The sequence below is a fragment of the Mesoplodon densirostris genome, chromosome 14 (genome assembly GCF_025265405.1).
Source record: "Mesoplodon densirostris isolate mMesDen1 chromosome 14, mMesDen1 primary haplotype, whole genome shotgun sequence".
NCBI lineage: Eukaryota > Metazoa > Chordata > Mammalia > Artiodactyla > Ziphiidae > Mesoplodon > Mesoplodon densirostris.
In genome coordinates, this window is record NC_082674.1 from 80,795,976 (window position 1) to 80,823,652 (window position 27,677).

Genomic DNA, 27,677 nt, shown 5'->3' on the forward strand with positions numbered 1-27,677 from the left:
TCCGCGGGTGTCCTCACATCCACCCTAGAGCTGAGCCTGAGTTCACAGAATAGCCGTGGCAGATACTGTCTGTTCTCTGAAATAAATAAAGTCTCCCCTTGTTCCTGCTGCATCACTAAACAGGCACAGCTCACAGCCACTGTCCCTTCTCTTACCCTGCTTTCTGATCACTGAATCCCTCTGGGCACTCTGTGACCTTTAGAGAGAGACCTGCTTTACCAAAGTGAGCCTTTACATGAAAGACACATGGGAGGATGGACCAGGGCTCATTCCAGAGAAAGCCCAAGGATCACAGGGGTGGGGTGAGGAGGAATTGGGAGAGGTGATCACAAAGGAAGCCACCTGTCTCCGGCAGGAGAAATGTACGCTGCGTTTCACGGATTTGTCCTCCAGTTGTAATCTGTAACACTCTGTACAGTTCATGGGCAAGGAGCAGAACATTTTGTCTCAGGATGATTCCACCCCTGGGGAGCCAGCCCACGGCCTTGGCCTTGTGAGCAGGGGCATTCACTGAGCCAACTGTGTAAGAGAACAGTCATAAGGCCCGGGGCCTGTGGGGCAGGGCGTGTGGCGGGCAGGGATGTGTGTGTGTCCAGGTGCAAACTTCATGGCCTTGGGGTGCCCCTGCAGGAACAGCACACCCTCTGCCTCTCTCACTTGATTCAGGTGACATTGTTGGCTGCTGCTGAGAGCACGCAGGGCCCAGCTCGGAGTCCAGCTTGGAGGGCAGAAGAAGAGTCTTTGCCCCTGCCCTTGGGACGTCCATGGTCTAGTTGTGACGATGAGACATTCAGGCACCCAAGGTTGCTTGCAAGACAAAGGGAAGATGTTAGGGAGGTGGGGGGATGGTAGAGGAAAACTGGGGTGCCCCGGATTTGCTGCCTGACCTTGAGTCTCCCGAGCATCTGGGCCCTTCAGCTTCCCTCCCTAAGAAACAAGGCCAAGGCCGTCTTCCCTTCTTCCCCTCTGCCTTGGGCATCCACGAGGTACAGGTGGAGGGTGGGGAAGGGGTGACAGAGCTGGACCGTGAGTCCCTGTGGAAGTTTCTCTCTGGTCACCTCCCGTCTTGTTCTCAAGGACTGTTGAAAGCAGAGGACTTGACATACTCTGTAATGACCTATCTGGGAACTGAATCTAAAAAACAGTGGAGGGGGCTTCCCTGGTGGTCCAGTGGTTAGGACTCGATGCTTTCACTGCCATGGCCCACGTTCAATCCCTGGTCAGGGAACTAAGATCCCACAAGCCAAAAAAATAAATAAAATAAAAATAAAAAGGAGTACATATATGTATAACTGATTCACTTTGCCGTACAGTAGAAACTAACACAATGTTGTATACAACAACTACACGCCAATAAAAATTAATTAAAAAAAAAAACAAAACACAGGGGAATTGATCCTTCCTCATCCCAAGCAGAAAAGTTCAGCAAGATGTGACCTTGCAGGGTGAGCTCTGATAATCAAATATCCAATGGGTAATCTAGCCTATCTCCAGAAAGATACATAAGGAACTGGTAACACTGCTTCTTTTCTGGGGAGAACAAGGCAGCTGAGTAAAAGGGGTGGGAGGGACACTTGTTCTTCTCTGGATTATACCCCTCTATGCCGGTTTTTTTTTTTTTTTTTTTTTTTTTGCGGTACGCGGGCCTCTCACTGTTGTGGCCTCTCCCGTTGCGGAGCACAGGCTCCAGACGCGCAGGCTCAGCGGCCATGGCTCACGGGCCCAGCCGCTCCGCGGCATGTGGGATCTTCCCGGACCGGGGCACGAACCCGTGTCCCCTGCATCGGCAGGCGGACCCTCAACCACTGCGACACCAAGGAAGCCCTCTGCCATTTTAATGTAATACCAAGTGATTGTAATATCTAATAAAAGATAAATATACTTCAGACTTGAAAGTGACTGTCGTGGTTCCAGGAATTGGCTCAAGGTTGGCGCAGACCCAGGAGCTGGCTTTGCGTGTCGTTTTCTCCTTTAGCTCCCCCTTCTCTGCCCACGAGGGGTGGGTGAAGGGATGGGAGAGCAGACAGATGGAGAGCCCTGCAGGCCAGGCCTCAGGTGGCCCCTGGAGCCGGGTGCGTCTCATCGCTGAGGCCTTCCACCGAGAAGGGCACACCTCCTCCCTCTTCCCCTCTGGCTTCATCACAGACAGATCTGAGTCCGGGAGAGACAGGTGCGGTTGCCACAGGCCGTGTCCTCCAGCACAGGACACTGTGTGCTCACCGCCCGCCAACCGGGCAGCCTGAGCGCGCCGGCCTCAGAAGTTGTGTCAGCAACAAGCGCTACCCGGAGGGTGGGGAGGGTCATGAAGATGCGTGTGTGTGGCCACCCAGGGAGGTCAGGCATGGCTGAGGGGAGAGGGCAGGGAAGGTAGGAGGGAGCAGATGACGAGGACAGCTTCATCCAACCCTGGCATCAGCAGGGAAGCCGGAGATGGCCACGGCCACTGCTCCTGGGCCAAACCTGCAGGGCCTGGTCCAGCATCCCCAGCCCAGCAGGTGCCCGAGGTCAGCATGGCCGGTGAGCCTCGGTCTGAGTGAGCAGCTGAGGCACAGGAGCTGCAACTCCCGTGCTGCTCTCCCCGCAGATCTCACAGCCTCCCGGGAGGTCTCCAGGCCCTTCCCAGGCAAGCCTGGCCCCAGCGTGCCTCCACCCCAGACCCACAAGCCCTGCTCTCCCAGCCTCCCCCATCTGCTCTTCCTTTCCCTGAAAATAGTCCGTCTGTCTAAACTGGGTCTTCAGTGACAAGCAAGCCTGCTTCCTGCTCGGGGGCACGCCTGGTGACAGGACCCAGGCAGCACAAGGATGTGGGGGGATCCTGTGGGCGTGACTCCTGGCTCTGCCGCATAACCCTCTAGGCCTCAGCTTCTTCATCTCAGGCCTTCCTACGTCACAGCATTGTCAGCAGGATCCCCCGAGGCACTGATTCATCCTGAAAGCACTTTGTAAACGAGGCCTACGTGTCATCCGTTAGTACGTGCTAGGTTGTTACACATCAGGTTATTATCACCACGCTCATAGCAAATGGGTGCTCATCCTAAATGGATGCTGAATGAAGCCTCATCCTGAGCTGATGAGGCCTCGAGGGTCCCTGAGAGGGTGGCAGGGTCCCGGCGTTCCTCCGGAAGGGGAAAGTCCACCCTTCTAAAGGGATAAGGGACTTCCCTGGCGGTCCAGTGGTTAAGACTCCACGCTTCCACTACAGGCGACAGGGGTTCGATCCCTGGTCGGGGAAGTTCCACATGACACGTGGTGCGGCCACGAAGAGAACCAAACAAACCCCCAAACCCATAAACGGATCAGAAGGTCTGGAGACAAAGTGGGCTACATGGACAGCGCCTGAGGACCAAGGGGTGCCCAGGCCCTCTCTTCCCACTGGGCAGGTCCATGGGAGGGCTCCCGCTCCCAGCGTTGTTCACAGGTCTCCCGTGCAGGAGAGCAGGGCTGACTCAGAAATGCTTAGCGCTACCCTAGCCTCAGGCAGGGCCTGCTCCCAGATCCTTAGGTGGCCCCGCTGTGCTTGCGGAAGAAGGGAGCTGGAGACCTAGGAGGGCCAGAGCGGAGGGGAACGAACGGGTGTGTTTTCTAGGGGTGGGGGTGGGGCACAGGAGGTTCCACGTGCCAGGAACAGGCTGAGCTCACTCACCCCTGGCCTTGCATCAGCTGCAGAGCTGGCAGCCAGGCCCTGGGAATTAGGCAGGAGGCTCCCAAGAGCCTCCTGACCTCGCCTTTTGCTCTCAGGGAGAGGGTGACAAGGAGGAACAGGCAGCCTGGGTCTCCTCAGGCCCTCTACTTCCAGGTCACCCAGCTGTCCCAGCTCCCAGCTTCCCGGGCCAAGAACGGCCCATGTGATCAAGGGCGGGCACAGCTCAGGGCCCCAGGGGCTCACCCTGCCTGCCCAAGGTCTCCTTGCTGGAAGCCTTCCTAGAGTTGGTGGCATCTCCCAAGTAGATTTGGGGATTTGGGGACTGGTTCCTCTCCAGCCTCTGACATCACCACGTTAGAAATGACCCTCTACCAACAGCAGCAGGTGCTACAGACAAGGGCAGGATATCTGTATTTCAGTGTGGCCTTCCACCTCGCACTTGATTTGTTAATGATTCATCTCAGGTTGAACGAGACAGGAATTTCACAGAGGGACTCCTGGTTCTGTTGTTCTCCGCAGGCCCAGGCCCAGTGTTTGGGACTAAAAGCATCTGTGACAGCTGCTGGCACCTCTTCTGTCCCTGGATTCTCTTGGGGTGCAAAAGTGTACTGGGGGGCGGGGGGGGGTGGAGTCTGTTGTTTTTTTGGCCACACCACCTGGCTTGTGGGATCTTAGTTCCCCCGACCAGGGATTGAACCTGTACTCCCTGCAGTGGAAGCACAGAGTCCTACCCACTGGACCGCCAGGGAGTCCCAGGAGTCTGTTCTAAATGTAAGTGCAATGACATCTCCCCTTCATCTCCCCGATTCCCAGAGCTCCTCAAGAAGGGCCTGTGGAGTTTAGGGGTCCTCTGGAGGGTCCCCATCAGCCCTCCTCACTCTCCAGCTCTCGTACCAGCCTCCTGCTCCAAGCCCATCTGGGGCTGACGTCTGGGGTGTCCAGAGAGCTGAGCTGAGGGCTGTGCGCAAAGGAAAGGGGACTTGTCAAGGGGCCGGAGCAGAGTGACAGGCCAGAGCAGGAACATAAGGGCTTGTGGGGGACCTGGATCAGCCCTAACTTAGCGCTTCTGGCCTCCTGTGGACTTGGTTTCTAAGTCTCTCTCCCTCAGTTCCTTTCCATCTCCGGGCCTTATCCCCAGCTGAGGTGGCGCTAGAGAAAAAAAATGTACGTGCCTGCCCCTGCCACCCCCCATCCCCCCAATCACAGGCCCCTCTCCCCTCCCTGGGCCTTAATCTCCTCATCTACAGCATGAGGACACAGGACAAGACGGCTCCCCAGCTCAGGTGTCGTAGGCGTCTATGACATCAGCCTTCAGCCAGAACTTGGTCTCCTTCCGTGTTTTCCCCCTGCTCAGCCCCTGCACTGGTGCCTGTTCGTGAGTTTTTGCTCCTCAGCAATGAGCTTCTGTCCTTCTAACTTCCAGGTCTGCTTGGAGGCTGGGCTTGATCCCCTCATTATCTCGGGACAAACGTTCGGCTCTTCGAGACCCACGTCTGCCTTTTATAAACTGTATCTCCTGCGTTATCATTTAGTCGAGTGCACTGCAGCCTGGGCGCTTCTCCCCAAGGGGCACAAGCAGAGCTCAGCGGGACGGCGAACCTTGTGGGGCTGAGCAGGGAGGGGCTGGCGGGGAGCTGCGCGGGGGGAGATAGAGAGGAGTGGGGAGGCAGGCCAGGCGGTGACAGAGACACCATCCCAGGCAGTGTGTACATGGCCCCGGGCCCTGGAGAGCTCGGATGACTGGACAGGCCCTTGGAGGTTACCTAGGCCAACCACCCTGTTTCTCCCGCCCCATTTTAAAGATGAGGCCCAGCAAAATCTAGTGAACTGAAAGAAAATATAATTTAATCCCCCAAAGAAGGAGGAACTTGGTTCCTCTTTAAAGGATGGTCCATTAAATGGAATCATTTTGCTTCGGGAAGAGCTCACTTCTCAGGTGGTGTTTTTCTCCTTTTGTGTCACTGACTGGTGACATCCGCACTGTGGTCCATGGCTCGGACTCGGACACTATGTTCCTGAAATCCTTCTGCTCCCAACGCCCCTCTCTCCCCTTAACTAGATTTGCACAGTAAAGAAACATCTGGGACAACTGAGATTAAAAGCACTTCAAAAATGACCTCAGTGGGAATTCCCTGGAGGTCCAGTGGTTAGGACTCACTTCCACAGCAGGGGGCCCGGGTTTGATCCCTGGTCGGGGAACTAAGATCCCGCAAGCAGCGCAGTGTAGCGAAAATAAACAAACAAACAAATAAATAAATAAGGAGTTGTTTTTTTTTTAAATGACCTCAGTATCCCCATAGGTGGTCACTAAAGCCATAAGGGCAGTAGAATCACAGACACTCAGAGTGGTGAGGGCAGGAACTCTGCCAGGGAGCCCTGGGCCGGGGCAAGGATGTCCTCCCTGATACCACCACAGGTAGGTAGGTAGCTGGCTGTCTCCTCTCATATCCTTGGCACATGAGGAGAAATCTGGGAGTCTTATTCTGGGAAGACAGTGAGTGTGCTGGGCCCTACCCTAGTGGAGAGGTATGATCCTTAGAGGCTGGGCATGAAGGTGGGGAGGGAGAGTCAGTCAGTAGGTGTGGAGAAGGAAAGGGATGCTAGTGTGGTGTCTGGCACATAGTATGCACTTGTCAATGGTGAGCGGAACGTGTGGTATAGCTTATGGTGGATCTAGAGCCAGCCAGACCAGGCTGAATTCTGGTTTGACCACTAACTGCTCTGTGCTTCACACAAATCCCTTGATGTCCCAAACTTTAAGGACACAAGTGTCTGTAACAGGCAGGAGTCTTCTTTGCAAATATCAGAAGCCATACTAGCTAGCCCCGCTAGCTTAAACCAAAAAGGAAATTTCTAGCTCACACAGCCGGGAGGGGCACTGCAGCAAAAGCCAGGACCTTGGGACAGGACCCAACATCTCCAAGACAATTTTTCTCCTTGTCGTTGCCTGACTTCTGCAGACAGGCTCTGTCCACGTGGCAGGGAAGATGGCCATTTGCCGCCCAGTTCAGGTTTGGAGAGAGGGCTTCTCTCGCTCAGCATCAATATCTTCATCTCAGAGAAGGCTTTGATTGGTCCTGCTTTGGTCCCAGCCAGACCTAGGTCACAGGCCTGGTCCTATGGTGGGGGAAGTGGGTGGTGTTACCAGGAGGAGCGGGGTAGGAAAGCCAGGTGGGCAGAGAGAACAATAATTATAGTATCAACAATGCCTAAAGGTCACATGTGTATGTATATGTGTGTGTGTTGGGGAAACTAGAGTTAGGGGAGCCCCTGAAGATGGAGCATGCAGGCAGAACCACAATCAGGCTTGGCCTATTCACAGTCAGGACTGTTATTAGGTACCAGTCATTCAGCTCTACTACACGTTAGGCTCTGTGTTAGGCTAAGTATATGTCATATATATATGCATAATATTTCTTATTGTCACAACAACCCTAAGAAGTAGGTATGATTAGCCCCATTTTAAAAGTGAGCAGACCAAGGTTAAGGTCACGTGGGCAGTGAGTGACTGAGCTGGATTCAAAGTTGGGACTTTGGCCCCCAGATCCCATGTTTTTGCCCAGGGTTCAGACTACCTCTTATTTGTTTTTATTTATTTATTTATTCATTCATTTATTTTTGGCCACACCATGCAGCTTGTGGGACCTTAATTCCCTAACCAGGGATCGAACTTGGGCCCTGGCAGTGAAAGCGCCAAGTCCTAACCACTGGACCATCAGGGAATTCCCAGACAGCCTCTTTAGAAACCAAAGTGAAAAGCTTGCTGGTCGGTTGCATAGAGCGCATTCTGAGCCCCACAGGTGTGGTCTTGTCTGGGGGTGGCCACATTTTCAGGCCCTTCCCAGCTGTACAGCTTCTTTTTTTTTTTTTTTTGCGGTACGCGGGCCTCTCACTGTTGTGGCCTCTCCCGTTGCAGAGCACAGGCTCCGGACGCGCAGGCTCAGCGGCCATGGCTCACGGGCCCAGCCGCTCCGCGGCATGTGGGATCTTCCCGGACCAGGGCACGAACCCGTGTCCCCTGCATCGGCAGGCGGACTCTCAACCACTGCGCCACCAGGGAAGCCCTGTACACCTTCTTGGCTTCTGCCTGCCCTATAGGCCCTTCCAGGCCATTGGAGACAGCAAAGCACTCTGGGTAACCCATGAGTTTCTTCACCAAATGGCATTTCTCCAAGGCTTGATCCCCCAGCCGGTGACCCTGCTTAGAATTGTCTAGAGTCTGGCCTGCTGGGTGAGGGGAAATGGAAAAGGGAGTGTTTGGAGGGTGACTGGCATGGTGAAAAACAAGAGGTATCATCTCTCTCTGGATCACAGAAATATCTGCAGCTCCTAACTCTTCTCCCTGCCTCTGTGTTGCCCTCTCACCCACTCAGCACTTCACACCTAGAGCGATCCTCCCAAAATACCATCCCTCCTGCACCCACTCCGGCTCAGAGCCTCAATGGCTCCCCTGTGCTCACCCTCATAACGGAGGCCTCCTGGTGTCCTCTGGACCCAGCCCCCCTCCACCAACTTCTCCAGCTTTCTCTCTTACCACTGTCCCTCACACTCAGGAAGGCAACAGACAACAACCGTATAGCCGTGACTGTGTGTGGCTCTTTGAATTTAAATTAATTGAAAATTAATGACATTATTGTTAAAAATTCAGTTCCTTGGTCACACGAGTCACATTTCAAGTGCTCTTGTGGCTGATGGCTACTGTACTGAACAATGCAGATATGGAATGTTCCTATCATCACAGAACGTTCATTGGAAAGCACTGGGTTAGATTCTTCTCTTACAGAGGAAGCCCTGATCAAGGAACACTATGAATTTTAGAGGGATCCAGGGTAGACTTGACCTATTCAGTGACTCTTTGAAGAAATATTTGGCACCTACTGTATTCCAGGCCCTGGATACACAATAGTGGGCAGTTGTAGCAGTTGGTCCTTTGGAGTGAAAAAGCAATTGCTCTCAGATGTGTTAAGTGCCTGAGCCCAGGCTGGGGCAGCCGGGAAGGCTTCCTGGAGAAGGGGACATGTAAGCACAGACCCGCAGTCTGAGGAGGCACTAGTGAGGCTGAGTTGCTCTCCAGACCATGTTCTTTTTGGCCCTCTGGGTCCCTTTATCACAGACTGTCCCCACTGCCTGGACTACTCCTCTCTTTTTTCCCCAGGGAGGGAAGGAAAGAGACTAGTCCCCTTAAAGTCAGTCCCCCAGCTGGGACTAAGCAGAGTCCCTGTTGAGCCACTAACTCCCGAGCTCTGTGCTGTGGCCTGTACTTCACCTCCCACAGGCCACGTGGCTTCGGGGCTAGGTAAATTCAGGACTCGGTAAAAACAGGCTCTAGGGTGGCGGGCTCCTCCAGAGAAGTCCAACCTGCACGTCTGCTGGGGGATGCAGGAGTCTGACTGTATGCATGACCAAACTCAGGTTCTGCGGCTCGCCGCTCAAAAGCCAACAGTTTGAGAGGCAAGCGTCAGTAGAAAGGAAAGGTACTTTAATCAGAAAAGCCAGCAATCTGGGGAGAAGGTGGATTCATGTCCAGAGACCAACTCTAAAGATTCTGCTCAGCCATGACAGTTTTTAACGGGAAACATGAGGGGGAAGAATCTCAGTGACTCATCGAGGCAGGAGGCTGGGTTCTGCATCATTCTCCATTGAGTGCAGACTGGCTGACTCTTCAGGTGTGATCTTGCCTGCGTGATCTGCCTGCAGGATTGCTAAGGGGGCAATTGCGGATAGACAGTCATTTTTTAACTGCTTAATTCTTCATTCTTTAAATTTAGAAAAAGAATCAACAAGTTAGACAAGGCATGGTGTGCATTCAGGAGAGATCAGAAGTTCGTTTCAATTGCTTAGTGATCTCATACCTATAATTAGGTTCTTTTAAGGTTAGAGGGGAACAGAAATGGGCAAACAGGATAGGGACGAAAGAGCTACTTTCAATTCCCCTCTGTCAAATATCACTCCATTTCTATGGGACTACGGGCGACGGTCTATCTTCTGTAACTGCTTCACGCTGACAGGGGGCACAGTATTCTCAAAATGGAAGATGTCAGCCTGGGTCTGTAGCATCTCTTTGCTGACAATTTTACTTGCCCTCTTACATATACGGGCAGAGCAAGCTACAATCATTTTGACGCCCACAAAGATATAGATTTTTATGAGCAATAATGTTAATCCTGGGCTTCCCAGGTGGCGCAATGGTTGAGAGTCCGCCTGCCGATGCAGGGGACACGGGTTCGTGCCCCGGTCCGGGAAGATCCCACATGCTGCGGAGCGGCTGGGCCTGTGAGCCATGGCTGCTGAGCCTGCGTGTCCGGAGCCTGTGCTCCGCAACGGGAGAGGCCACAACAGCGAGAGGCCCGTGTACCACAGACACACACACACACACACACACACACACACATAATAATAATGTTAATCCTGTTCTCTTCAGGCCAGTTCTTGGAATTGTACTAGCCATAGATTCAGTACTGCTCAAGGTGGAGCAGCTTATGTCATAGCTACAGTATGGTCATCATACAGTTAGCATTCTTCCTCTGGTGGCAGTTACATTATCTGTAAAACAACTCAGGAATGTGCATCCAACACTGAGTCTATAACACTATTGTCCTAATCATTAACTGCTTGGTTGAGTACTGGGTTGCGGGGAGAACTGCAGGGTTCTAATCAATTCCATATGTACCCTGAGGCCCCCCCAAGGTGGCCCCCCCCATTCTCCAGCCCTGAGTTCCTACCTGAGTCAGCCTGGGGAAAGTGTAGAGTGGCCGCTCCCATCCACCGCCTAGAGGGAGCCAGGGCTGGCTAACCGAGCAGAGGGAGGCTGTCTTGGGGCCCTATCCCCCTGCTCTGGTAGAGCCCCCTGCTAATCCCCTCCCCACATACGGTGCACAGCAGTGCCCACCCTCACCCCACCCTGTGCCAGCTGCCCATCCTGCTCTTCCTCCTGGTGCCCTGCTGTGTGAACACTGAAAGTGGCAGTTCGTTGACTGGAATTCACATACATATTCATTTGGGAAAGAGGGGCCAGCGTGCAGCCCATCAGGCCCTGCACTGTCCTCCCCTTCCACATGGACCGCTTCACTCAAGCTTCCCAGCCATAGCATAACTGGTAGGGACGATTATCTTCACCTCTGTTACACAGGAATTAAGGTCGGGAAAGGGTAATTTGCCAGAGCCGGCAGTGGTGAAGGCAACCATCAACGCTCTCAGCCCAGCCTGGACCCCATAGCGTCCACCCAGCCCCGTGTTTGCATTTCACCGCTTGCCCTCGGGGCCACCCCTCCCTCACCACCTCCCCGGGGCTCCCTTGCTCCCACCCCGGCGCCCAGGGCCTCGGGAGGATCGGGAGCCTCCCCGCCCGGCCTGGGAGCGCAGGGTCTCTCGGGGAAGAGCCGGGACCCCGGCCAGGGGCAGGAGCCCGAACCCTCCGTGCCAGCCCGAGCGCCGGCAGCCGCTGAGCCGCCCTTTGTTTCGCGACTTCTGCGGAGTCACGGTCACATGCGCTTCCGGCACGGGGTGTTCCGGGCGCCGCGCCAGGGCCCGGGGACGCCCCCGCCCCTCGGCCCAGCCCGCGCTGGGCCGCCCTCCTCCGCTCTCCCGCCTGCCCCGCCCGCCCGCGGGCCAGCGGCCTATCTGCGAGACCCCAGCCCTGGAGCCTCCCTCCCCGGCCGCGCCGGTCGCGCAGCTGTGCTCCAGTGGCCTCTCGTCTTCTCTGAATTCCGCGTGGAGCCTTCCATAGCGGCCTGGCGCGTTCAATGCCCAGATATTAACGGGGCTCCGCCCGTCTCCCCTACTCCAGACAACACCAAGGGCGCAAAATCGGGCGCCTCTCTCCCCGGTGGATCGCTGTGCAGTAAATGGGTGGTGGTCAGGTAGCGAACTCCATTCTTGTCGTTTCATGGGGTGGCCGTGCAGCACCAAGCCTCTCTCCTCCCCAACCCCGACTCCCACAGACAGAAGGAAACAAGACTGAGCCACCCGGGGCGGCCGCCACAGACCATCTAAGGGTCAAGGCCCCAGTCAAGGGCAGAAATGGGGGCTGGCTCCTGTGTCCTGGCCTGGCCACCACTGCTCCGGCGCTCCCGGGCCCAGGCTGGGCCCTGGGGCACTTGCGAACCTTGGCGCCTCATGGAGGCCATCTCTGCTTCACTCAACAGAATTCAACAATTCAGTCAACAAATATTTATTGAAAGCAAACTATGTTCAGGGCGACCAAGTTCCTTCCAGATGCCAGCCCCGTGTTAAGCCTCCTCCCAAATGTGAGAGGATTCTCTTTGTGTAGAAGCAGTGCCCTCACTATCCCCCTGAGGCTCAGCTTCCCAGAGGAGGCCTTCATTCAGAGCAGCTTGGGAGGCCATGCCTGGGGGCCGGGAATGGAGGCCCTGCCTGTCCCCTGCTTCCCAGTCTTGGAGGTGCAGCAGGGAGTGGCAGTGCCAGGCTCTGGGTGAGCATGGGGTGGGATCTTAGGGACCCTTTCCGTCTCTGGGCGACCCTTCCCAATGCCTCTCAGGGAGGCCTGCAGGGACTGGGGCACGGGATGGGGGAGCGGGGGCTGGCGGGATGGAGACCTGGGAGAGGAGAGGGAGACAGCCCGAGGAGCAAACTATGGAACCGGAGGCCGGGGTGCGCGTGCGCTGTGGCGTCAGGGCTTGGTGGGGAAGCGCAGGCAGGTGAGCTGCCGGCTGCCGCTGTGTCTGTCCACGAGCGGTAGGGGGTGCTGCAGGTAGTGCTGGACCATGGCGGCCACGGAGAAGAGCTGGGCAGGGAAGCAGGGCCTCAGTGAGCCTCATGCAGGGAGAAACTTCCTGAGGGAGCTGGGGGGCTCTGGCGAGGGAGCTTGTTGACATTTTTCTAAATATTTTCCTTCCTGTTTGCCCCACGAAGCCCCACTGCATGTTGCTGCCCAATTCCAGGCCTTTCCTGTGATGGCACCCGTGCGCATGTTGTTGGCCAGACTCCTATTTCCCAGGCCAGGTGAAATAACGCTGAGGCCTCTGCCCGGGTCCGTCCGTGTGGGGAGCTGAGTGGTGACTGTCTCTAGTTTGCAGCCTAGCAAGTGCTGGGTGCAAAGTTGAGTCCCTGGTATGGACACGAATCTGGACTACCTGGGCCCTGCCCTCCTCCCAGCTGGGTTCATACAAACGCCCCCACCTGGGCCCCATGCAGACCGGACCCTTCACGAGGGGGTGTCTCCCCCAGAGCAGACTGGGCCTCTTCTCAAAGTACCGGCTTCTGGGAAGGAGTTCTGGGCGCTGGCCACCGAGATTTCCACCCACTCCAGAAAAAGACAGAAATGGGGGGTCTCCCCCAGGGCAGTGTTCCCGGCTGGGCCCAGGGGCTGCTCTGCTGTGCCTTGCCCTTTAGCCCCCTACCTTTTCCAGTACCCACCTCCTCGTGGCTCCTGCCTTCCTGGCCCAGGGCGTAGTGGCACCCGCCATCCAGCCGGCGGATGGAAATGTTGAAGACCCGGCCGTGGAGAAGTACTGCCAGGGTAAAGGGCTGGGAACCGCGAGGGCCTGAGCTGGGGCGCACGGTGTAGGCCCCGTCCTGGGGAGGACAGCCCGTCCGTCACCCTCACCCTCCAGCTACAGCCCTGACTCCGCCCCCTGCCCAGCTGCTCCTGCCCGCTCAGCCAGCCTCAGCCCCTGGGCAGAAAGGGTTTCCCGAGAAGGCGCAGGGGGCCTGAGGTGCCCCACCTTTTGGCGTCGGAGCAGGGCGCTCTCAGCAGCATGGCGGTCACAGTTCCCTGAGTACCAAGGCTGGCCCAGCAGATCGCCTTCCTGCACATACACACACAGCGGCTCAGCGATGTGCCAGGGCACCGGATCGGGGGTGGGAAGCAGAGAACCCCCGGGTTGCAGTTATTCGCGCTCACGGCCACTCGAGCCGAACAAAGATGTGTCCGCGCCGGGAGCTGCACACACGTGTTCAGTGGTGGACACCCACCCGAGAGGGCTTCTGGGTGGGGACTGGGGCTCTGCCCCCATGGGCCTCCCCCACCAGCCCTCTCCCAGCCCCTCCTCACCTCGGCAGCTGAGGCGTTCTGGGTGGCGGCTACAGAGCAGAGAGAGGCTATCCTTCCTGCCGGAAGAAGCAGATTATAGCCCTGGGGCTGAGAGGGGATTAGGCCAAGGAGGCTTCGGGGCCCAGCTGCGAAGGTTGGGGAGGTCACAGAGGGTGTGCAAAGGCCTGAAGCCCAAAGCGGGACACCCAGTGCTTCACTCCCCCGCCCCAGGGCTCTGGTAGGACCCACCGGCTAGGCCACGCGTGACCTCCAAGTGAGGAGTGATTTTAAGGTACAGGTTGGGAGCTTCCTGATTCGGTGCAGACCCTGGAGAATGCCCAGGGGGTCCTCTGAGACCTGCTCTCGGCTGGAGGCAGAGCTGCAGGGACCCCCTCAGCGAAGCAGGGTGCGGGGGGCTGGGAGGCAGGCTAAGGCCCGCATGGGAGGCCCTGCCGGAGGGCTTGGGTTCATGCTAACAATGGCGGTACTCACCTTTAGAGGTGGCATTCGGTGCTCCCTAGCACACAGGATGTTGGGTCAGAAGAGCTTGGCCCTGCAGGCCTGCTCCTTTGGGCCGGAAGTCCTACCCTGAGCCTCCCTCTCTCCCTCCCAGCTCAGCCCACCACCAGCCCAAACCCCCAGCCTCTTACATTCCGAGCTTCCTGGGGGGCTGTGGGGGCCTGTGGGGAGCGAATTGGGGAACAGAGCTCAGGGGCTTTACCTCCTTCAAAAGAAAAAGTCCACTGACCCGATCCCGGAGATCCCAGGGTCGGGGCTGGGAAGCCTGCGTAGGCCCTTCAGGCCCCCAGCACACACCTGCGGCACTCACCTGGCCCCCACTGATGTCCTTGGTAGAGGGACTGGGGGCCTCAGGACTTGGGAGCTCAGAGTCTGAGGCAAGGCCGGGACTAAAACAGAGAGGGCAGGCTGAGCTGAGCACCAAGCGGGGAAATCCGGGTGACCGGGGCGGGGCAGGGGACAGCTGCGGGGTCTCTGCTTCTCTGCAGCCTGACTTTTGGGGAGTCCTTCCAACCAGGCAGAGCGCTGTCCTGGCTGCAACAGCTGGGAAGCCGCCCCCCCAACCAAGCCCTTGCTCTAAGGGGGTCCCCTCCTTGGCAGGCACCGTGTGGGGCAGCCCGGACCAGAGGAGATGGAGCCAGGAGACTGCATCGTGCAGAGGGCCTCAGGGCAGGACAGGGCCTCAGGGCAGGACGGGGGCGGGGCGGACGGAGGGAGGGAGGGGTTCACCTGGACTGGACTCACAATCTAGGTAAATGTCCTCCTCGGGCTTCTCTGCTGGGCCCGGCACCTAGGGTAGGAAGGGGCGTATGGGACCCAGGGTTTGACCAGTGAGTGGGTGGGAGGGCGAAGCCATCACCTGGGGCAGCTACTGGCACCTAACCCCCCCTCCCCCCGCCCCCCGCCGCCCACAAGGTGGACCTGGAATGATTGAAAGTGCTCCTTTGCCCGGAAGGGGGCGCCCGTGAGCACCTCCCCCGTCCTGTGCTCAGAGAGCGTGAGCACCCAAGAGGAGCTCTGGGCGAGGCCCTCCCCAGAAGGACACTGGCTGACGCCCTGCCAGGGCCTGTGGCAGAGGGGGAGAGGCTCGGCTCCGGGCCTTTCCCCTGGATTTAGGGATATTTCCTGGCCCTCCCAGCTCACCCATCACCACCACCACCACCAACAACAACTTCCTAGCCAGAATCCTAGAGTGAGGGGCCACTCACCGCCCGGTCTGGTGCACCCAGCTCTGGGAGGAAAAGGAGAGACCCACCAGCCAGCAGCAGCAGGGAGAAAGAAATTCAGTGAAACTTAGGCTGGAAGAGTGGTGTATCCTTGGAACTTCTCTGAGGGGATCCTCAGAGCCAGCTTTGAAGTCCCAGGAGAAAGCCATCCTCACCCCCCCCATCGCCTTACTTCACACCCCCGGGGTGCCCCCCGCCTGACCCAGAGACCTCAGCAGGTGCAGAAGGGGCCCCGGAGTCAGGGACTCTGAGAGCTCAGGCAAAGCATTACGTGTCTCAGTCTCCTCCTGAACTGCCTGCCTCAGGGGGACATTGGCAGGTAAAAATGAGGAGCAGCTGTGGCGGATGCAGCGCCCGGACAAAGCATGAGATGAATGTAAGGCCAGCTCAACTTGCCCCCGGCCCCGACCTCGTGGAGGTCAGGATTCCCCTTCTCGGGGTGGGGAGTAGGTGGGCCTCGGAAGGAGAGAGGACATCCCCATTACCTCGCCTCCCAAAGGGCCAGCTCTGCTTTGTGGCCTCCGGTGGGCTCCACGCTGCCTTGGGCTGTGGGCACAATGCGGTGGCGTGAGGGAAAATCGGGTGGGGGGCTATGGAGGGGAGCTGCGTCCTTGGGAGGGCAAGGCTGGCCGGGGTGGGAGGCAAAGGGACTACATATGTCTGTGCAGCTTGAAAAACACTGCAACACAAGCGTTAATGTGCAAAGGAGGCGACTCTCCTCTTTGCTTCTATTCTGTGGCTCTTTCTTTGGTGTGAATCTCTCCCAGTTTTTCTTTTTATTCCAATAAAATATATGATGAAAGTGGTAGCTCTCAAAGCCCACAAACGGGATCCTGGCGGGGATGAGAGCTGGCAGCGACTGGCAGCTGAGGGAGAGATTTCTTCCCTCTGGAGGCAGGGAGGGCCGCACAGGCTTTAGGGTCCGGGAGGGGCAGCGGGGCTTCAACCCCCCCTCACCCCCACCCACCACCCCCGCTCCCCTCTCCTGGCTCAGGCGAGAAGGGTGAGTCTGGGGTGATGCTGATGGGGAGGGTGCGAGGACCAGGCCAGGCAGGTGGGAGGAGCGACTGACTGTTCACGGGGCTCTGGCTTCTGACGCAGCTAATTTTTCAGGGGCCTCTTGAATGCAGACGTGGGGGAATCTTGCAAATGAGATGCCTCTTAGATTTACTCACTGGGAAATGGTAGCCTGGGGTGGGGCAGGTGGGGAGGCTGTTCATCATCTCGGGCTGGGGCTAGGGTGGCGGTGATGGTGACATGGGAGGGCCCAGGGGGCCAGAGGGACCTGGAAAAGACCCCTGAGCATTGTGACCCGGTGGGCTCCTCCCACGTAGGTAACAGATTTCCTCCTGCCCCCCACCCAGCCTCTGTTCCCTCCTCCCTCCCTCCCTCCCCTCTGTGCTCTCTGGCTTCCCGACAGCCCCGTCTCCATGGCAACTGGAGGCGGCCAGCTTCCCTGCCCCCACCTGGCCGAGCCTGGGAGCTGTCGGGGTGGGATGCCAGCAGCAGCCGGGGCCCTCCTGGCATCCCTCCCCTTGCTCCGAGATGTGCTGGGATCTCAGAGGGGGAACGCCAGGCCCCAGGGACCCTGTCAGGCCTCCTGCTTTCCCACTGTTGCCTTGGTTACGCTGCCCCTCCAGGCTCCTCTCCCTTCCCACTCACCCCCCTTCCCTTCTCCCCTCCCTCCCTTCCTCCCTCCCTCCATCCCTCTCTCTCTGCCCAGCCAAGAGGCCTCAGTGACTGCCAGCTGAGGCCTCCCCTCGCTGCCCCAGGCCAGACAGAGGGAGACGAGGCAAGGCCTGGGCCCTCTTCCCCTGTGGGGACCCTCCCGTCCTGCCTGACCACCCAACCTCCCTGCCTCAACTTCCCAGCCCTCACCCAAGTACAAAGAGTCCTCCTGAGTGCCAGGAAGGTGGGCGGGGGCTAGGTGTCAGAGCCTTACAGGGGGGCAGCTCATATTTATCCTCCTCTTCTTGCTCCTCCTCCTGGGCCTCTGGGAAGGGATGCTGAGCACAGGGAAGAGATGCAGGAGCTGTGGTGGCCGCTGCCTCCCCCGACCCCCCACCCCGGGCTCCGCAGCTGAACTTACCCTGCGTCTCCAGGTCCCTGGGGCAGACAGAGGAGGCGGGCAGGGGTCATCTTTTCTCCAAGCAGGGGAGTCTGGATGGGAGACTGGTGAGACTGTCCTCAGCCCCTCGTGGCCCAGTCCCTCTCTAGCACAATGACTTACTCTCTCTCCAAAATATAATAACCCATCTGCACTCTTACGGTGGCCTCAAAGGAACCATTCATGGTGGGCCTTTCCAACACTGCAGCAAGACCAGTGAGACGTTTTGGAGATAAGGGGGTCTCACAGCCTGTTCCACCTACGCCAGTCCCCTACCCCATGCGTCCCTAATTCTGATCGAGACAGGCGGAAGAGCTAGGCCCCAGTGACTTAGCAGCAACGGACTACAATGGGCAGGAGGTGTCCAGAGTCCTCAGGGGAGACTCGACTTGCAGGGGCTCCTACGCATCTGGGGGTTGGTCCCTTACCTGCACACCTTGGGGGTGGAAGGTGTGGCCCCAACCTGCAATCAGACTCCAGTCAGCTCTGCCCAAGGGGCCCTGCGTTTGTGTCAGCCAGACCATGCACAACCCTGGGACATGCACATCCATGACGGTATGAATGGTGTCCCCTGGAGTTGTGTGATGGCAGCCTGGTACCAGGGCAGCAGGAGGGGGAGTCTGGGGGCAGAGCTAGTGCCTGTGGGAAGCTGGCAGTGGGGGAGCCCTAGTGTTCCCAGGGGGTGGAGGTGCATGAATGGTCTCCCTGGGTATGGAGGGCCCAGGTGGACCCAGCACCGCTCTAAGGATGCCTGTGCCCAGGAAAGGGACAGCGAGGTGGAAACAAGAGAGGAGGGCAGAGGAAAGAGAGGAGCCCAAGGACTCACCTGGCCTTGCTCCTGCTGAGCTTGTCCTAGAAAGAGTCAGGGAGGAGCAGAAGGCGGTGGTCAATTCAGGTGGGATGTCTCGCCCCGCCCGGAGTCCTGGGCCCCAGGGGTGGGCAGGTCTGTGCACCTGGGGCTGCCCCCAGAACCAAGTCTCACCATGGCCAAGGTAAAGGAGCTATGCCTCCCCAGGGTCCAGGTTCTGCCACAAATGGCCTGGGGACAGGGGCCCTATTGTTCCCATCATTTGCATCGTGCAAGCACCAGGAAGGTGGGCCTGCTGTGGCCTCCGACCCCAGACCAACTTCGTCCATGCCACTCCCAGGGCCCAGCCCTAGCTCCCCCACCACTGCACCCCACAGCTGCAGCTCCTGCCCCCTGCCCCATGGGAGGAAGAGCTCCCTCCTCAATGCCCAGGCCCACAAGGCTGGACCAAGGGCCCAAAAGCTTCCTGGTCAATGTCGCCTCCTCCCAGAGACTCAGACTCTACTCTGGATCCGCCAGACCAAGCCCTTTCCCAGTTCACAGAAGACAGGGTATTAATGGCAGATCCAATTAAAAACAGGAGACCATCCCTGCAGACACTTTTCTTAAATCCCTTGTGACTGCTGTCATTTGCTGGTGAGGGATGATCAATGATCAAGGGGATGGAGGTTAGCGAAAAGCTCAGAAATACACACTTATATTGAGTGTGACAGCTTCCTTTCTTGGTGGATGTAGTTATTCATTCAGTAGGTAGTTATGGAACATCCACTATGCACCAGGCACTGTTCCAGGTGCCGAAGGTGCTGTAGGAAAGCTAAACAGGCAGGCATTACACATGAATTTCCTCACTGGATTCTCACAATAGCTTCATGATGCAGGTCCTAATTTTATCCCTGCTTTGCAGATGAGGAGAATGAGTGTATTAGTCAGCTCGGGCTGCCATCACAGAGTACCACAGGCTGGGTGGCTTAAACAACAGAAATGTATTTTCTCACTGCTCTGGAGGCTAGAAGTCCAAAATCAAGGTGCTGTCAGGGCTGGTTTCTGGCGAGAGCTCTCTTGCTGGCTTGCAGATGGTCAGCTTCTTGCTGTGTCCTCATATGGCCTTTCTTCTGCGCATGCAGGGAGAGAGAGAGTTCTGGAGAGAGAGAGACTTCTGATCTCTTCCTCTAAGGACACCAGTCCTATTGAATCAGGGCCCCCCCTTATGACTTCATGTAACCTTAATTACCTTCCTAAAGGCCCCATCTCCAAATATAGTCACATTGGGGGCTAGGGCTTCAACATATGAATTTGGAAGGAGACACAATTCAGTCCAGAGCACTGAGACTCTGAGAAATGGAGTGACTTTCCCAAGGTCATACAATTAGTAAGTGTTGGAGGTGGAATTCAATCCAAGGTTTGCACAACCCACAGCCTGTGCACTAACCACTGAGCATCCTGTACCTCATCTAGGATTGGGTCCTGACCCTCCTCTCCTGTGATGGAATTAGAAACATCAGTAACCACTGGTTTCCTTAGGGAGCCCATAACTTCCCCGTGCTCTGTTACCCGAGTGAATTTTGGAACTCTGACTTCTGAGAAGTGTTGAGGCAAAAAGAAAGGGCAGGGCCTGGTGTCTGACTCTGTTTAGACCAGGGAATGAGGGAACACAGAAGAGGATCATGAATATAAGATCCTTCTAGGACACTGTAACTTTCCTGTGGTTATCATTTTGGTGATGTCCTGGCTGTTGGCACAGAGGAGAAATGAAGGCCATGAACTTGTATCTTTGGAGGCCATGCGGCTGGGGGAACTGGGGAGAGAATCCAGGGTTGGAGCTGGCCACAGACTTCAAAGGCCACATGATTCCTGAGACCTGCAGGCAAATGGACACTTAAGAAGCTATGAACTCAGCCATAAAAAAAAAAAGAAAGAATGCCATTTACAGCAACGTGGATGGACCTAGAGATGATCATACTAAGTGAAGTAAGTCAGACAGAGAAAGACAAATATCATATAATGTCACTTCTATGTGGAATCTAAAAAATAGTACAAATTGGGAGTTCCCTGGCGGCCTAGTGGTTAGGATTCCGGGCTTTCACTGCTGTGGCCTGGGTTCAATCGTGGCATGGCCAAAAACAGAAACAGAAAAAAAATTTTAAGTAAATAAATAAAAATTAAAAATAGTACAAATGAACTTATTTACAAAACAGAAACAGAGTCACAGACATAGAAAACAAACTTACGATTACCAAAAGGGAAAGAGGGGAGTGGGATAAATTGGGAGTATGGGATTAACATATACACACGACCATATATAAGAGAAACAACAAGGATTCACTGTACGGCACAAGGAACTATATTCAATCTCTTGTAATGAACTATAATGGAAAAGAATCCCCAAAAAACTATATATATATATATATATATATATATATATATATATACACACACACACACACACACACACTTACATACATACATACATACACACACAAATATATGGCCAAATCACTTTGTTGTACACCTGAAACTAACACAATATTGTAAATCAACTATATTTCAATAAAAAAGAAGCTATGGGGACTTTCCTGGTGGCAAAGTGGTTAAGAATCCACCTGCCAGTGCAGGGAACACGGGTTCGAGCCCTGGTCCGGGAAGATCCCACATGCCGCGGAGCAACTAAGCCCGTGCGCCACAGCTACTGAGCCTGTGCTCTAGAGCTGTGAGCCACAACTACTGAGCCCGCGTGTCACAACTACTGAAGCCCATGCGCCTAGAGCCCGTGCTCCGCAACAAGAGAAGCCACCGCAATGAGAAGCCCGCGCACCACAACGAAGAGTAGCCCCCGCTCGCAGCAACTAGAGAAAGACCGCGCACAGCAACGAAGACCCAATACAGCCAAAAATACATAAATTTATTTTAAAAAAAAGAAAAGAAGCTATGAAAAGTCATTGGGGTGGCTTAAGGGGGGCCCATTCGGTGTCATGGGAAAAACTCTGCAAAGAAAAACAAAGAAGGAATCCAGGCTTGGAGTCAGGGACAAGCGTCTCCTCCCGACCTCCACTCCCCAGCTGACCTTTGTTCCACATTTCTCAGGGGGCATAAGGCAGGGGGCAACTTCTCTCACCAAGGGGACCTGCTGTCAAAGTCAGCAAGATGCTCTAGACACCACCCCGCTGCAAACTCCAAACTGAGTGGGTTTCCCAGTCCAGACTACCCTTGCCTCAGCCACCTCCTCCTTCCGTTCAGGGCTTTGCATAGGCAAATGCCAGGGTCTGGGTGAGGGAAAGAGCCCGAGGCAGAGGGTGGAATCCATGCCTTCTGGGTGGGGGCACTGGCCTGGGCAGAGCAGGGAGAAGGGGATGGAAGGAGGCTCCTGCTGATGGCACAGGGAGATTTGGACAACCTCTTTCTCCATCTTTGGCACAGGACTGTTTTCTGTACAATCATAGCTATTCCCTCGGGATGAATTCCTAGAAATGGAATTACTGGAAACTTACATTTCAAAGGTTCCAATGCCCCACTGTCTGGCAGCACCTGAGTGCCAGTTTTATGGTCCTTCCATAGCACACGGTGATTCTCCACATTTTCCAGATCTCAGCTGCTGATGTCCAGTAAGAACAGGCCATCGTTTTCAGGCCCAACAGACTCTAAACCCACCCTAAGAGAACAAACAGCTCTCTGGAGCAGTGTTCCCCCACTTGCATGATCACAAGAATCAACTGGAGGGCTTGTTAAAAGTCTTAGACTCCCAGCCCTTCCCTGAGACCTTAAGAATGGGCTGTTCCAGGAGGGAAGCGGGAATCTATATTACTTTAAACAAGCATCCTAGATCAATCTTATCATCAGTCAAGTTCGAGAAACGCTGCTCTAAGGGAAACATTCGGAGAAGATGTGACTCCTAGGACATCTTTAGAATCACACTCAGCCTTTAGCTCACGGGGAACATGAGGGTGGCCAGCAGAGAAGAAACATGACACAGACCCTACCCTCCAGGGGACCCTCCGAGTGATGGAGAGGCCCCAGGAGACATTCAGTCTCTCTGGGCTGCAGTCTCCCCCTCTGTAAGTGTGGGTGGGAACAAGGCACTCCTTGTGGTGGAGGCACTTCTGTTGAATGAGATGAAACACATGAAACACACAGCACATGTGCAGTAAATATCAGCTCTTCCTGAGTAGGTGGTGCGACGGTCCATGGAGTTGTTGCCAGCAGACAGGGAAGGTGGCCAAGGCTGGCTGGGGTCCCCGGTGTGAGCGACATGGGAAGCATTGTGAACAGGAGGGGGTGATTTCTGAGGACCTGATGGAGGACAGGTAAGCAGGCTGTGGCCAGAGGTCTCAGAGGTGAGAGAGTGCAGGCTGCGGAGCAGGGGATGCTGAGGTGTGGTGGCTGGACCCCTAGAGGCTGAAGGTCTGCCATTCCCACTGGCTGTGGAGCACTTCCTGTGTTTGGGGTCACTTCCACCGTATGAATCCTTGCCTCCATTCACGGAAGCCAGATGAGGCCTTCCCAGCCTCCCTTATGGCTGGGGTGCAGGCATTCTGCCAGTCAGATGCCCCCATGCTGGGCTTTGTATCCAAAGCAGGCACCAAGAGGCATCCATCTAGGACTTCCCTCGTGGCTCAGTGGTTAAGAATCCGCCTGCCAACGCAGGGGACACAGGTTCGATCCCTGGTTCGGGAAGATCCCACGTGCCACAGAGCAAATAAGCCCATGCACCATAACTACTGAGCCTGCATGCCACAACTACTGAAGCCCACGCGCCTAGAGCCCGCGCTCCGCAACAAGGGAAGCCACCGCAATGAGAAGCCTGCGCACCGCAACAGAGAGTGGCCCCCGCTCGCCACAACTAGAGAAAGCCCGTGCGTAGCAACAAAGACCCAAAGCAGCCTCAAATAAAATAATTTATTTGAAAAAAAAGATGAAGAGACTCTGTCTCTTATTAAAAAAAAAAAAAAAAAAAAAAAGAGGCATCCACCCTAGGGAGGAGGTGACAGCTGTATCCTGTTTCCACAGGCCAGGGAGGCTGAGATCCCCGTGGTACCACCCAGGGCCAGGATCAGCAGTGTTGGCCCAGAGGTGCCTCCACTCGGCCAGCTCGGCTGTGGCCTTTGGGACATTGTTCCTGGCTGGTTCTCTGGTTCTCCTGGAGACGTGGCGAGCTACAGAATATTTTTTTTTTTTTTTTTTTTTTGCGGTACGCGGGCCTCTCACTGTTGTGGCCTCTCCCGTTGCGGAGCACAGGCTCAGCGGCCGTGGCTCATGGACCCAGCTGCTCTGCGGCATGTGGGATCTTCCTGGACCGGGGCACGAACCCGTGTCCCCTGCATTGGCAGGCGGACTCTCAACCACTGCGCCACCAGGGAAGCCCTACAGAATATTTTTAATAAATTATTTTCCTGCCTAAACTAGCTGAGGTTGGTTTCTCTTACTTTCAGTGAAGAAATCTAACTTAGAGACACAGCATCAGTGGGATCAGCACATGGATACCAAGAAGCCCAAACTGTGAGGCCAGGTACAGGGGTCTCATGGGAAAGTGGGACCAGGTAGAAATGAGTATCATAGCTTTACATTTCTATACTCTTGGGCCTTTTATATGACAAGCATTAATTAATTTTATAATTAAAAAAAATCAGTCAGTACAGATTAAAAGATAAAAAGAAGAAGGAAAGAAGAGAAAGAAGGAGGGATGACCTGGATGTCAACCATGAGGAAGCACCAAGAGAAGGACAGCCTAGGAGAAGGTGGGGCCCTGGGAGTGGGGGTCAGGGCCAAGGGGAGTTCCGGGATGCGGGGGTGGGGCCACCACAGGACAGCCAGGTCCCCTAAGCCAGGGAAGTAGGGGGAAAAGTGGGGAAAAAGAAAGAAAGAAGCATGCTGTGAAGACAAGGATTCTTCTCCGGGGAGAATGGGAATCCATCAGGGTAAGTGGCAGGGGTGGGGTAGGAAGAGGGAAGGAGAACTTTCTGACCATGAGTTAGGGCCTCAGAGGATGGGGAGGGGAGAGCAGGTCCTGCGAGGGGTGAGGGAGAATGAATGAGTCCTCAGGCTCTTTTGACCTGAGCAAGTAGTCAAGTCAGAGGCCCAAGAAGCTCCTAGGGAGGGGCCTGAGGCCAACTGAACAGTCTGTGATGGGTTAAAGTTAATGTCGGGGACCATCTTGAAGGAGGGTGGTTGAGAGGAGGGAGAGAAGGGGTCCTCCAGTGCTGAGGAGTGGAGGGCAATGTTGGGGCTGCTTTAGCACAAGCTGGCAGAGGTCCCTGCTCCTCCCCCCGGCCGCTGCGCTCCCAGGCCTGCTGACTCAGCTTACTCTGGTGGTAGGTGTGACATGCGACGGAGGGCTGAAGGATGGATGACACACAGACCAGCCTCCTAAGAGGGGTCTCTGGCCCCTGTCCCCCCCCGGTGCACCATCATGGATTGCTGCAGCTTCAGCGGTTGGTGACAGACTCTCCTTCCAGCTCTCTGAAAGCAGATACAAAACTTGGTGTGCTCTTCTGGGGGGCAGTGCACTAGATTTCTACAGATTCGCCAAGGGTTAGGGTCGGGGCTGAGGCTGGTTTTCCCTGGCCTCTAGGGTAAAGTGCACAAGCCGGCACTGCCCTGGTCCCCTCTGCCCCTGCTGCGGTGCTCCACCACCCTGCGGTGCTCCTTCTCTGTCCCACACACCCGGCCCTTCCCCGTTTGGGAACTTTTTTTTTTTTTGTGGTACGCGGGCCTCTCACTGTTGTGGCCTCTCCCGTTGTGGAGCACAGGCTCCGGACGCGCAGGCTCAGCGGCCATGGCTCACGGGCCCAGCCGCTCCGCGGCATGTGGGATCTTCCCAGACCGGGGCACGAACCCATGTCCCCTGCATCGGCAGGCGGATTCTCAACCACTGCGCCACCAGGGAAGCCCCCCGTTTGGGAACTTTTGCTCACAACAGATTTGGTCATGACGCAGCTCTGCCTGGAATCCTTGCGTGGCCCTCCCCACCATGGCTCCTTGAATGGAGACAAAGGCTTCTTGTTGCCTTTGTCAGATCAGCCCTACCTACCTCTCCAGCCCCGGCCCTTCCATTTTCTCCCCACAGACTCACTCACACTCACCTTCTCTCTGTGGTCCCACCGTGACTAGGCCCAGGTGGCCCATTCTGCAGTCTGTTGACTTAAGGAAATTTCAGGTGGAAGGAATTTAGATATTTATTGTCCTTACAGAATATGACAGGGAGAAAGCACTCTGAAATATAGCAAAACACGGAAATTCCCTGGTGGTCCAGTGGTTAGGACTCTGCACTCTCACTGCTGAGGGCCTGGGTTCAATCCCTGGTTGGGGAACTAAAATCCTACAAGCCACGTGATGCAGCCAAAAAAAGAAAAAGAAAAGTATAGCAAAACACAGTAAAAAAAAAAAAAAAAAAAGAGAGAGAGAGAGAAGAAAGAAAAAAGGACTCTTATATGTATGTTATACTTTAAGAATTTTAACCAACCCCCCCAAAGTCCACTCTTATCGACTCTGCAACTGGCAATCTTCACAGATGGTGCAAGCACCTTGTCCCCCCCAGACCCCAGCCCTCTCCCTCCACCTCAACTCCTTAGCTTGCAGATCACCAGAGCTCCTTTAGGTGTCTTTAAACTTGAGGCATTAGCCCACTGCTGAGATTCGGCCCTTGGGAGAACCCAACAGGTGTCCCAGTAGCAGGAAGCCTGGGTAAGATGGGGGCAGGATGGCTGCAAACACTTATAATAGTACCTGGCTCTGTTCATCTCTTTCTAGTCTCAAACAGTCTCCTTACCTGGGGGCTGTGCACTTGCCTTTCTTCTGCAGGAACACTCCCGCCCCTTGCCTCCCTCTTCCTTCAGGCCACAGCTGAAGTCACCCTCAGCAGGGGTCCCAGACCACAGGGCAGTCTGTCCGCGACACACTCTCTGGGCTCCCACTGTAATTAAATCTATGGATACATTTCAGGGCTAGACTGTGGACTCCCACTCAGCTGTAAGAGCTCTCAGTGGGTAGCAACTGTGTCTGTCCAGTTCACTGCCAAACCCCAAGTGCCCGGCCCACAGCCTGGCACAGAACAGGCTCTCAAAAAATATTTGCTGTAGCTGCACATTCAAACCTCACTCATTCTTCACCGCCTGCTCAAAGACCCCGCCTCCTGCCAAACAGCCTCTGTCTCTCTCCTCTGAAAGGCCCTTGGCTTGCTCCTTTCCTGCCACTGGACGCTAACCCCCGTGCCTAGGCTGAGCACAGTGTCCTGAGGCCCTTTCCCTGTTTATCTGCTTCTCTAAATGCAAATGGTTACCAAGGACTCTTCTCTGGGAAGAGTCGCTCACTTTACTGGATCCTTTCCTCTATTTACCTTAATGAGTGGAGGGGGGTGCATCTATTCTTCCCCCCCACTCTCCCTGCACTCCACCACCCCCACCCCACCCCCGCCTTGGCCATATGTTGTATGGCCCTGCTTAGGCTTCTTCCTCCTTCAGCTCAGATTCGGAGAGCCAGGCATCTCCTGTTGCCGTTGCTTCCTTGTTCCTTTCTCTCAGGACGGATGAGCAGAAAGAATATGGACAACTGGCCTGCCTTCTACCTTCCCCCTAGGAGAGACCTGGCGCTGCCACTCACAGCTGTGTCTTCATCTGCACGTCCTTCCTTGATAGGTGTGGAGAGCCCTGAGATCACCCTCCCCACCTTTACCAACGGAAAAGCTGAGACCAGAGCGGAGACGGAGGCTGGGCCTTGGGCCAGAGCCATCTAATTATGTCCACAAGACCAAAGCCCTCAGTGCTTCCCACCCCGTCGTCCCTGCCGCTCTACGGACCTGAGCGGTTGTTCCACTGCAAAGGGCGGCCCCTGGTGGTGAGAGGAAGCGTGGTGGCCTGTCCCTCACCCCCTAGGCTGGCTGCCAGAGGAAAGGGTGTGGCCTGCAGGACCACCGACAAGGGCTTCATCCAGTTGTCGGTGCAAGAAAAAAATCAGCAGAAATCTGTGAAGTCCTACACAAACGCAAGGTTAGAAAAATATGTACAAACAGTATTCAAAACCTTAAAGATAACTTCAACTATAATTCCACTATAGGTGGAAGGTGTTACTAAAACAATGAATTTGTTTATGGTTTTTAAATGCCAGTTTAAACAAACTTTTATTGAAAGCATTCATGCGCTAAGGCTATCTCTGCCAAAATGGGAATCTTGCGGTTGCCTCAGAACGTGTAACCAGTATAGGTGCACGTACTTTCAAGTATAGAATATGTACGTTCCTGAGTCGCTCCCAAGGCCCTGAGGGGAAAAGAACCCAACTTTTGGTGCACCTTACCCTTAGACACATTTTCTATCATGACTTCATAACACCGCCCTGTTACTTTAACTGCACCCTGCTGGCTGGATCTTCAGGAAGCAGGGATAGGCATTAAATGGCTT

The 27,677-nt window shown here is 55.5% G+C and overlaps 2 protein-coding genes across 2 annotated transcripts in view; one reads left to right on the plus strand and one right to left on the minus strand.

Moving 5' to 3' along the window:
* The window catches only part of CAPG (capping actin protein, gelsolin like), an 89,477-nt gene that overhangs the window by 36,907 nt on the left and 24,893 nt on the right, over nt 1-27,677 (plus strand). The window lies entirely within an intron of this gene.
* SH2D6 (SH2 domain containing 6) lies at nt 12,273-27,209 on the minus strand. Its single transcript, XM_060117001.1, is given in 17 exon segments — nt 12,273-12,386; nt 13,019-13,177; nt 13,327-13,410; nt 13,656-13,702; nt 14,112-14,151; nt 14,285-14,314; nt 14,451-14,542; nt 14,883-14,943; nt 15,066-15,219; nt 15,865-15,925; nt 17,258-17,310; nt 17,312-17,370; nt 17,469-17,539; nt 17,915-17,949; nt 18,313-18,338; nt 26,884-26,966; nt 27,080-27,209. Coding segments are annotated over 17 exon segments (1,299 nt in total).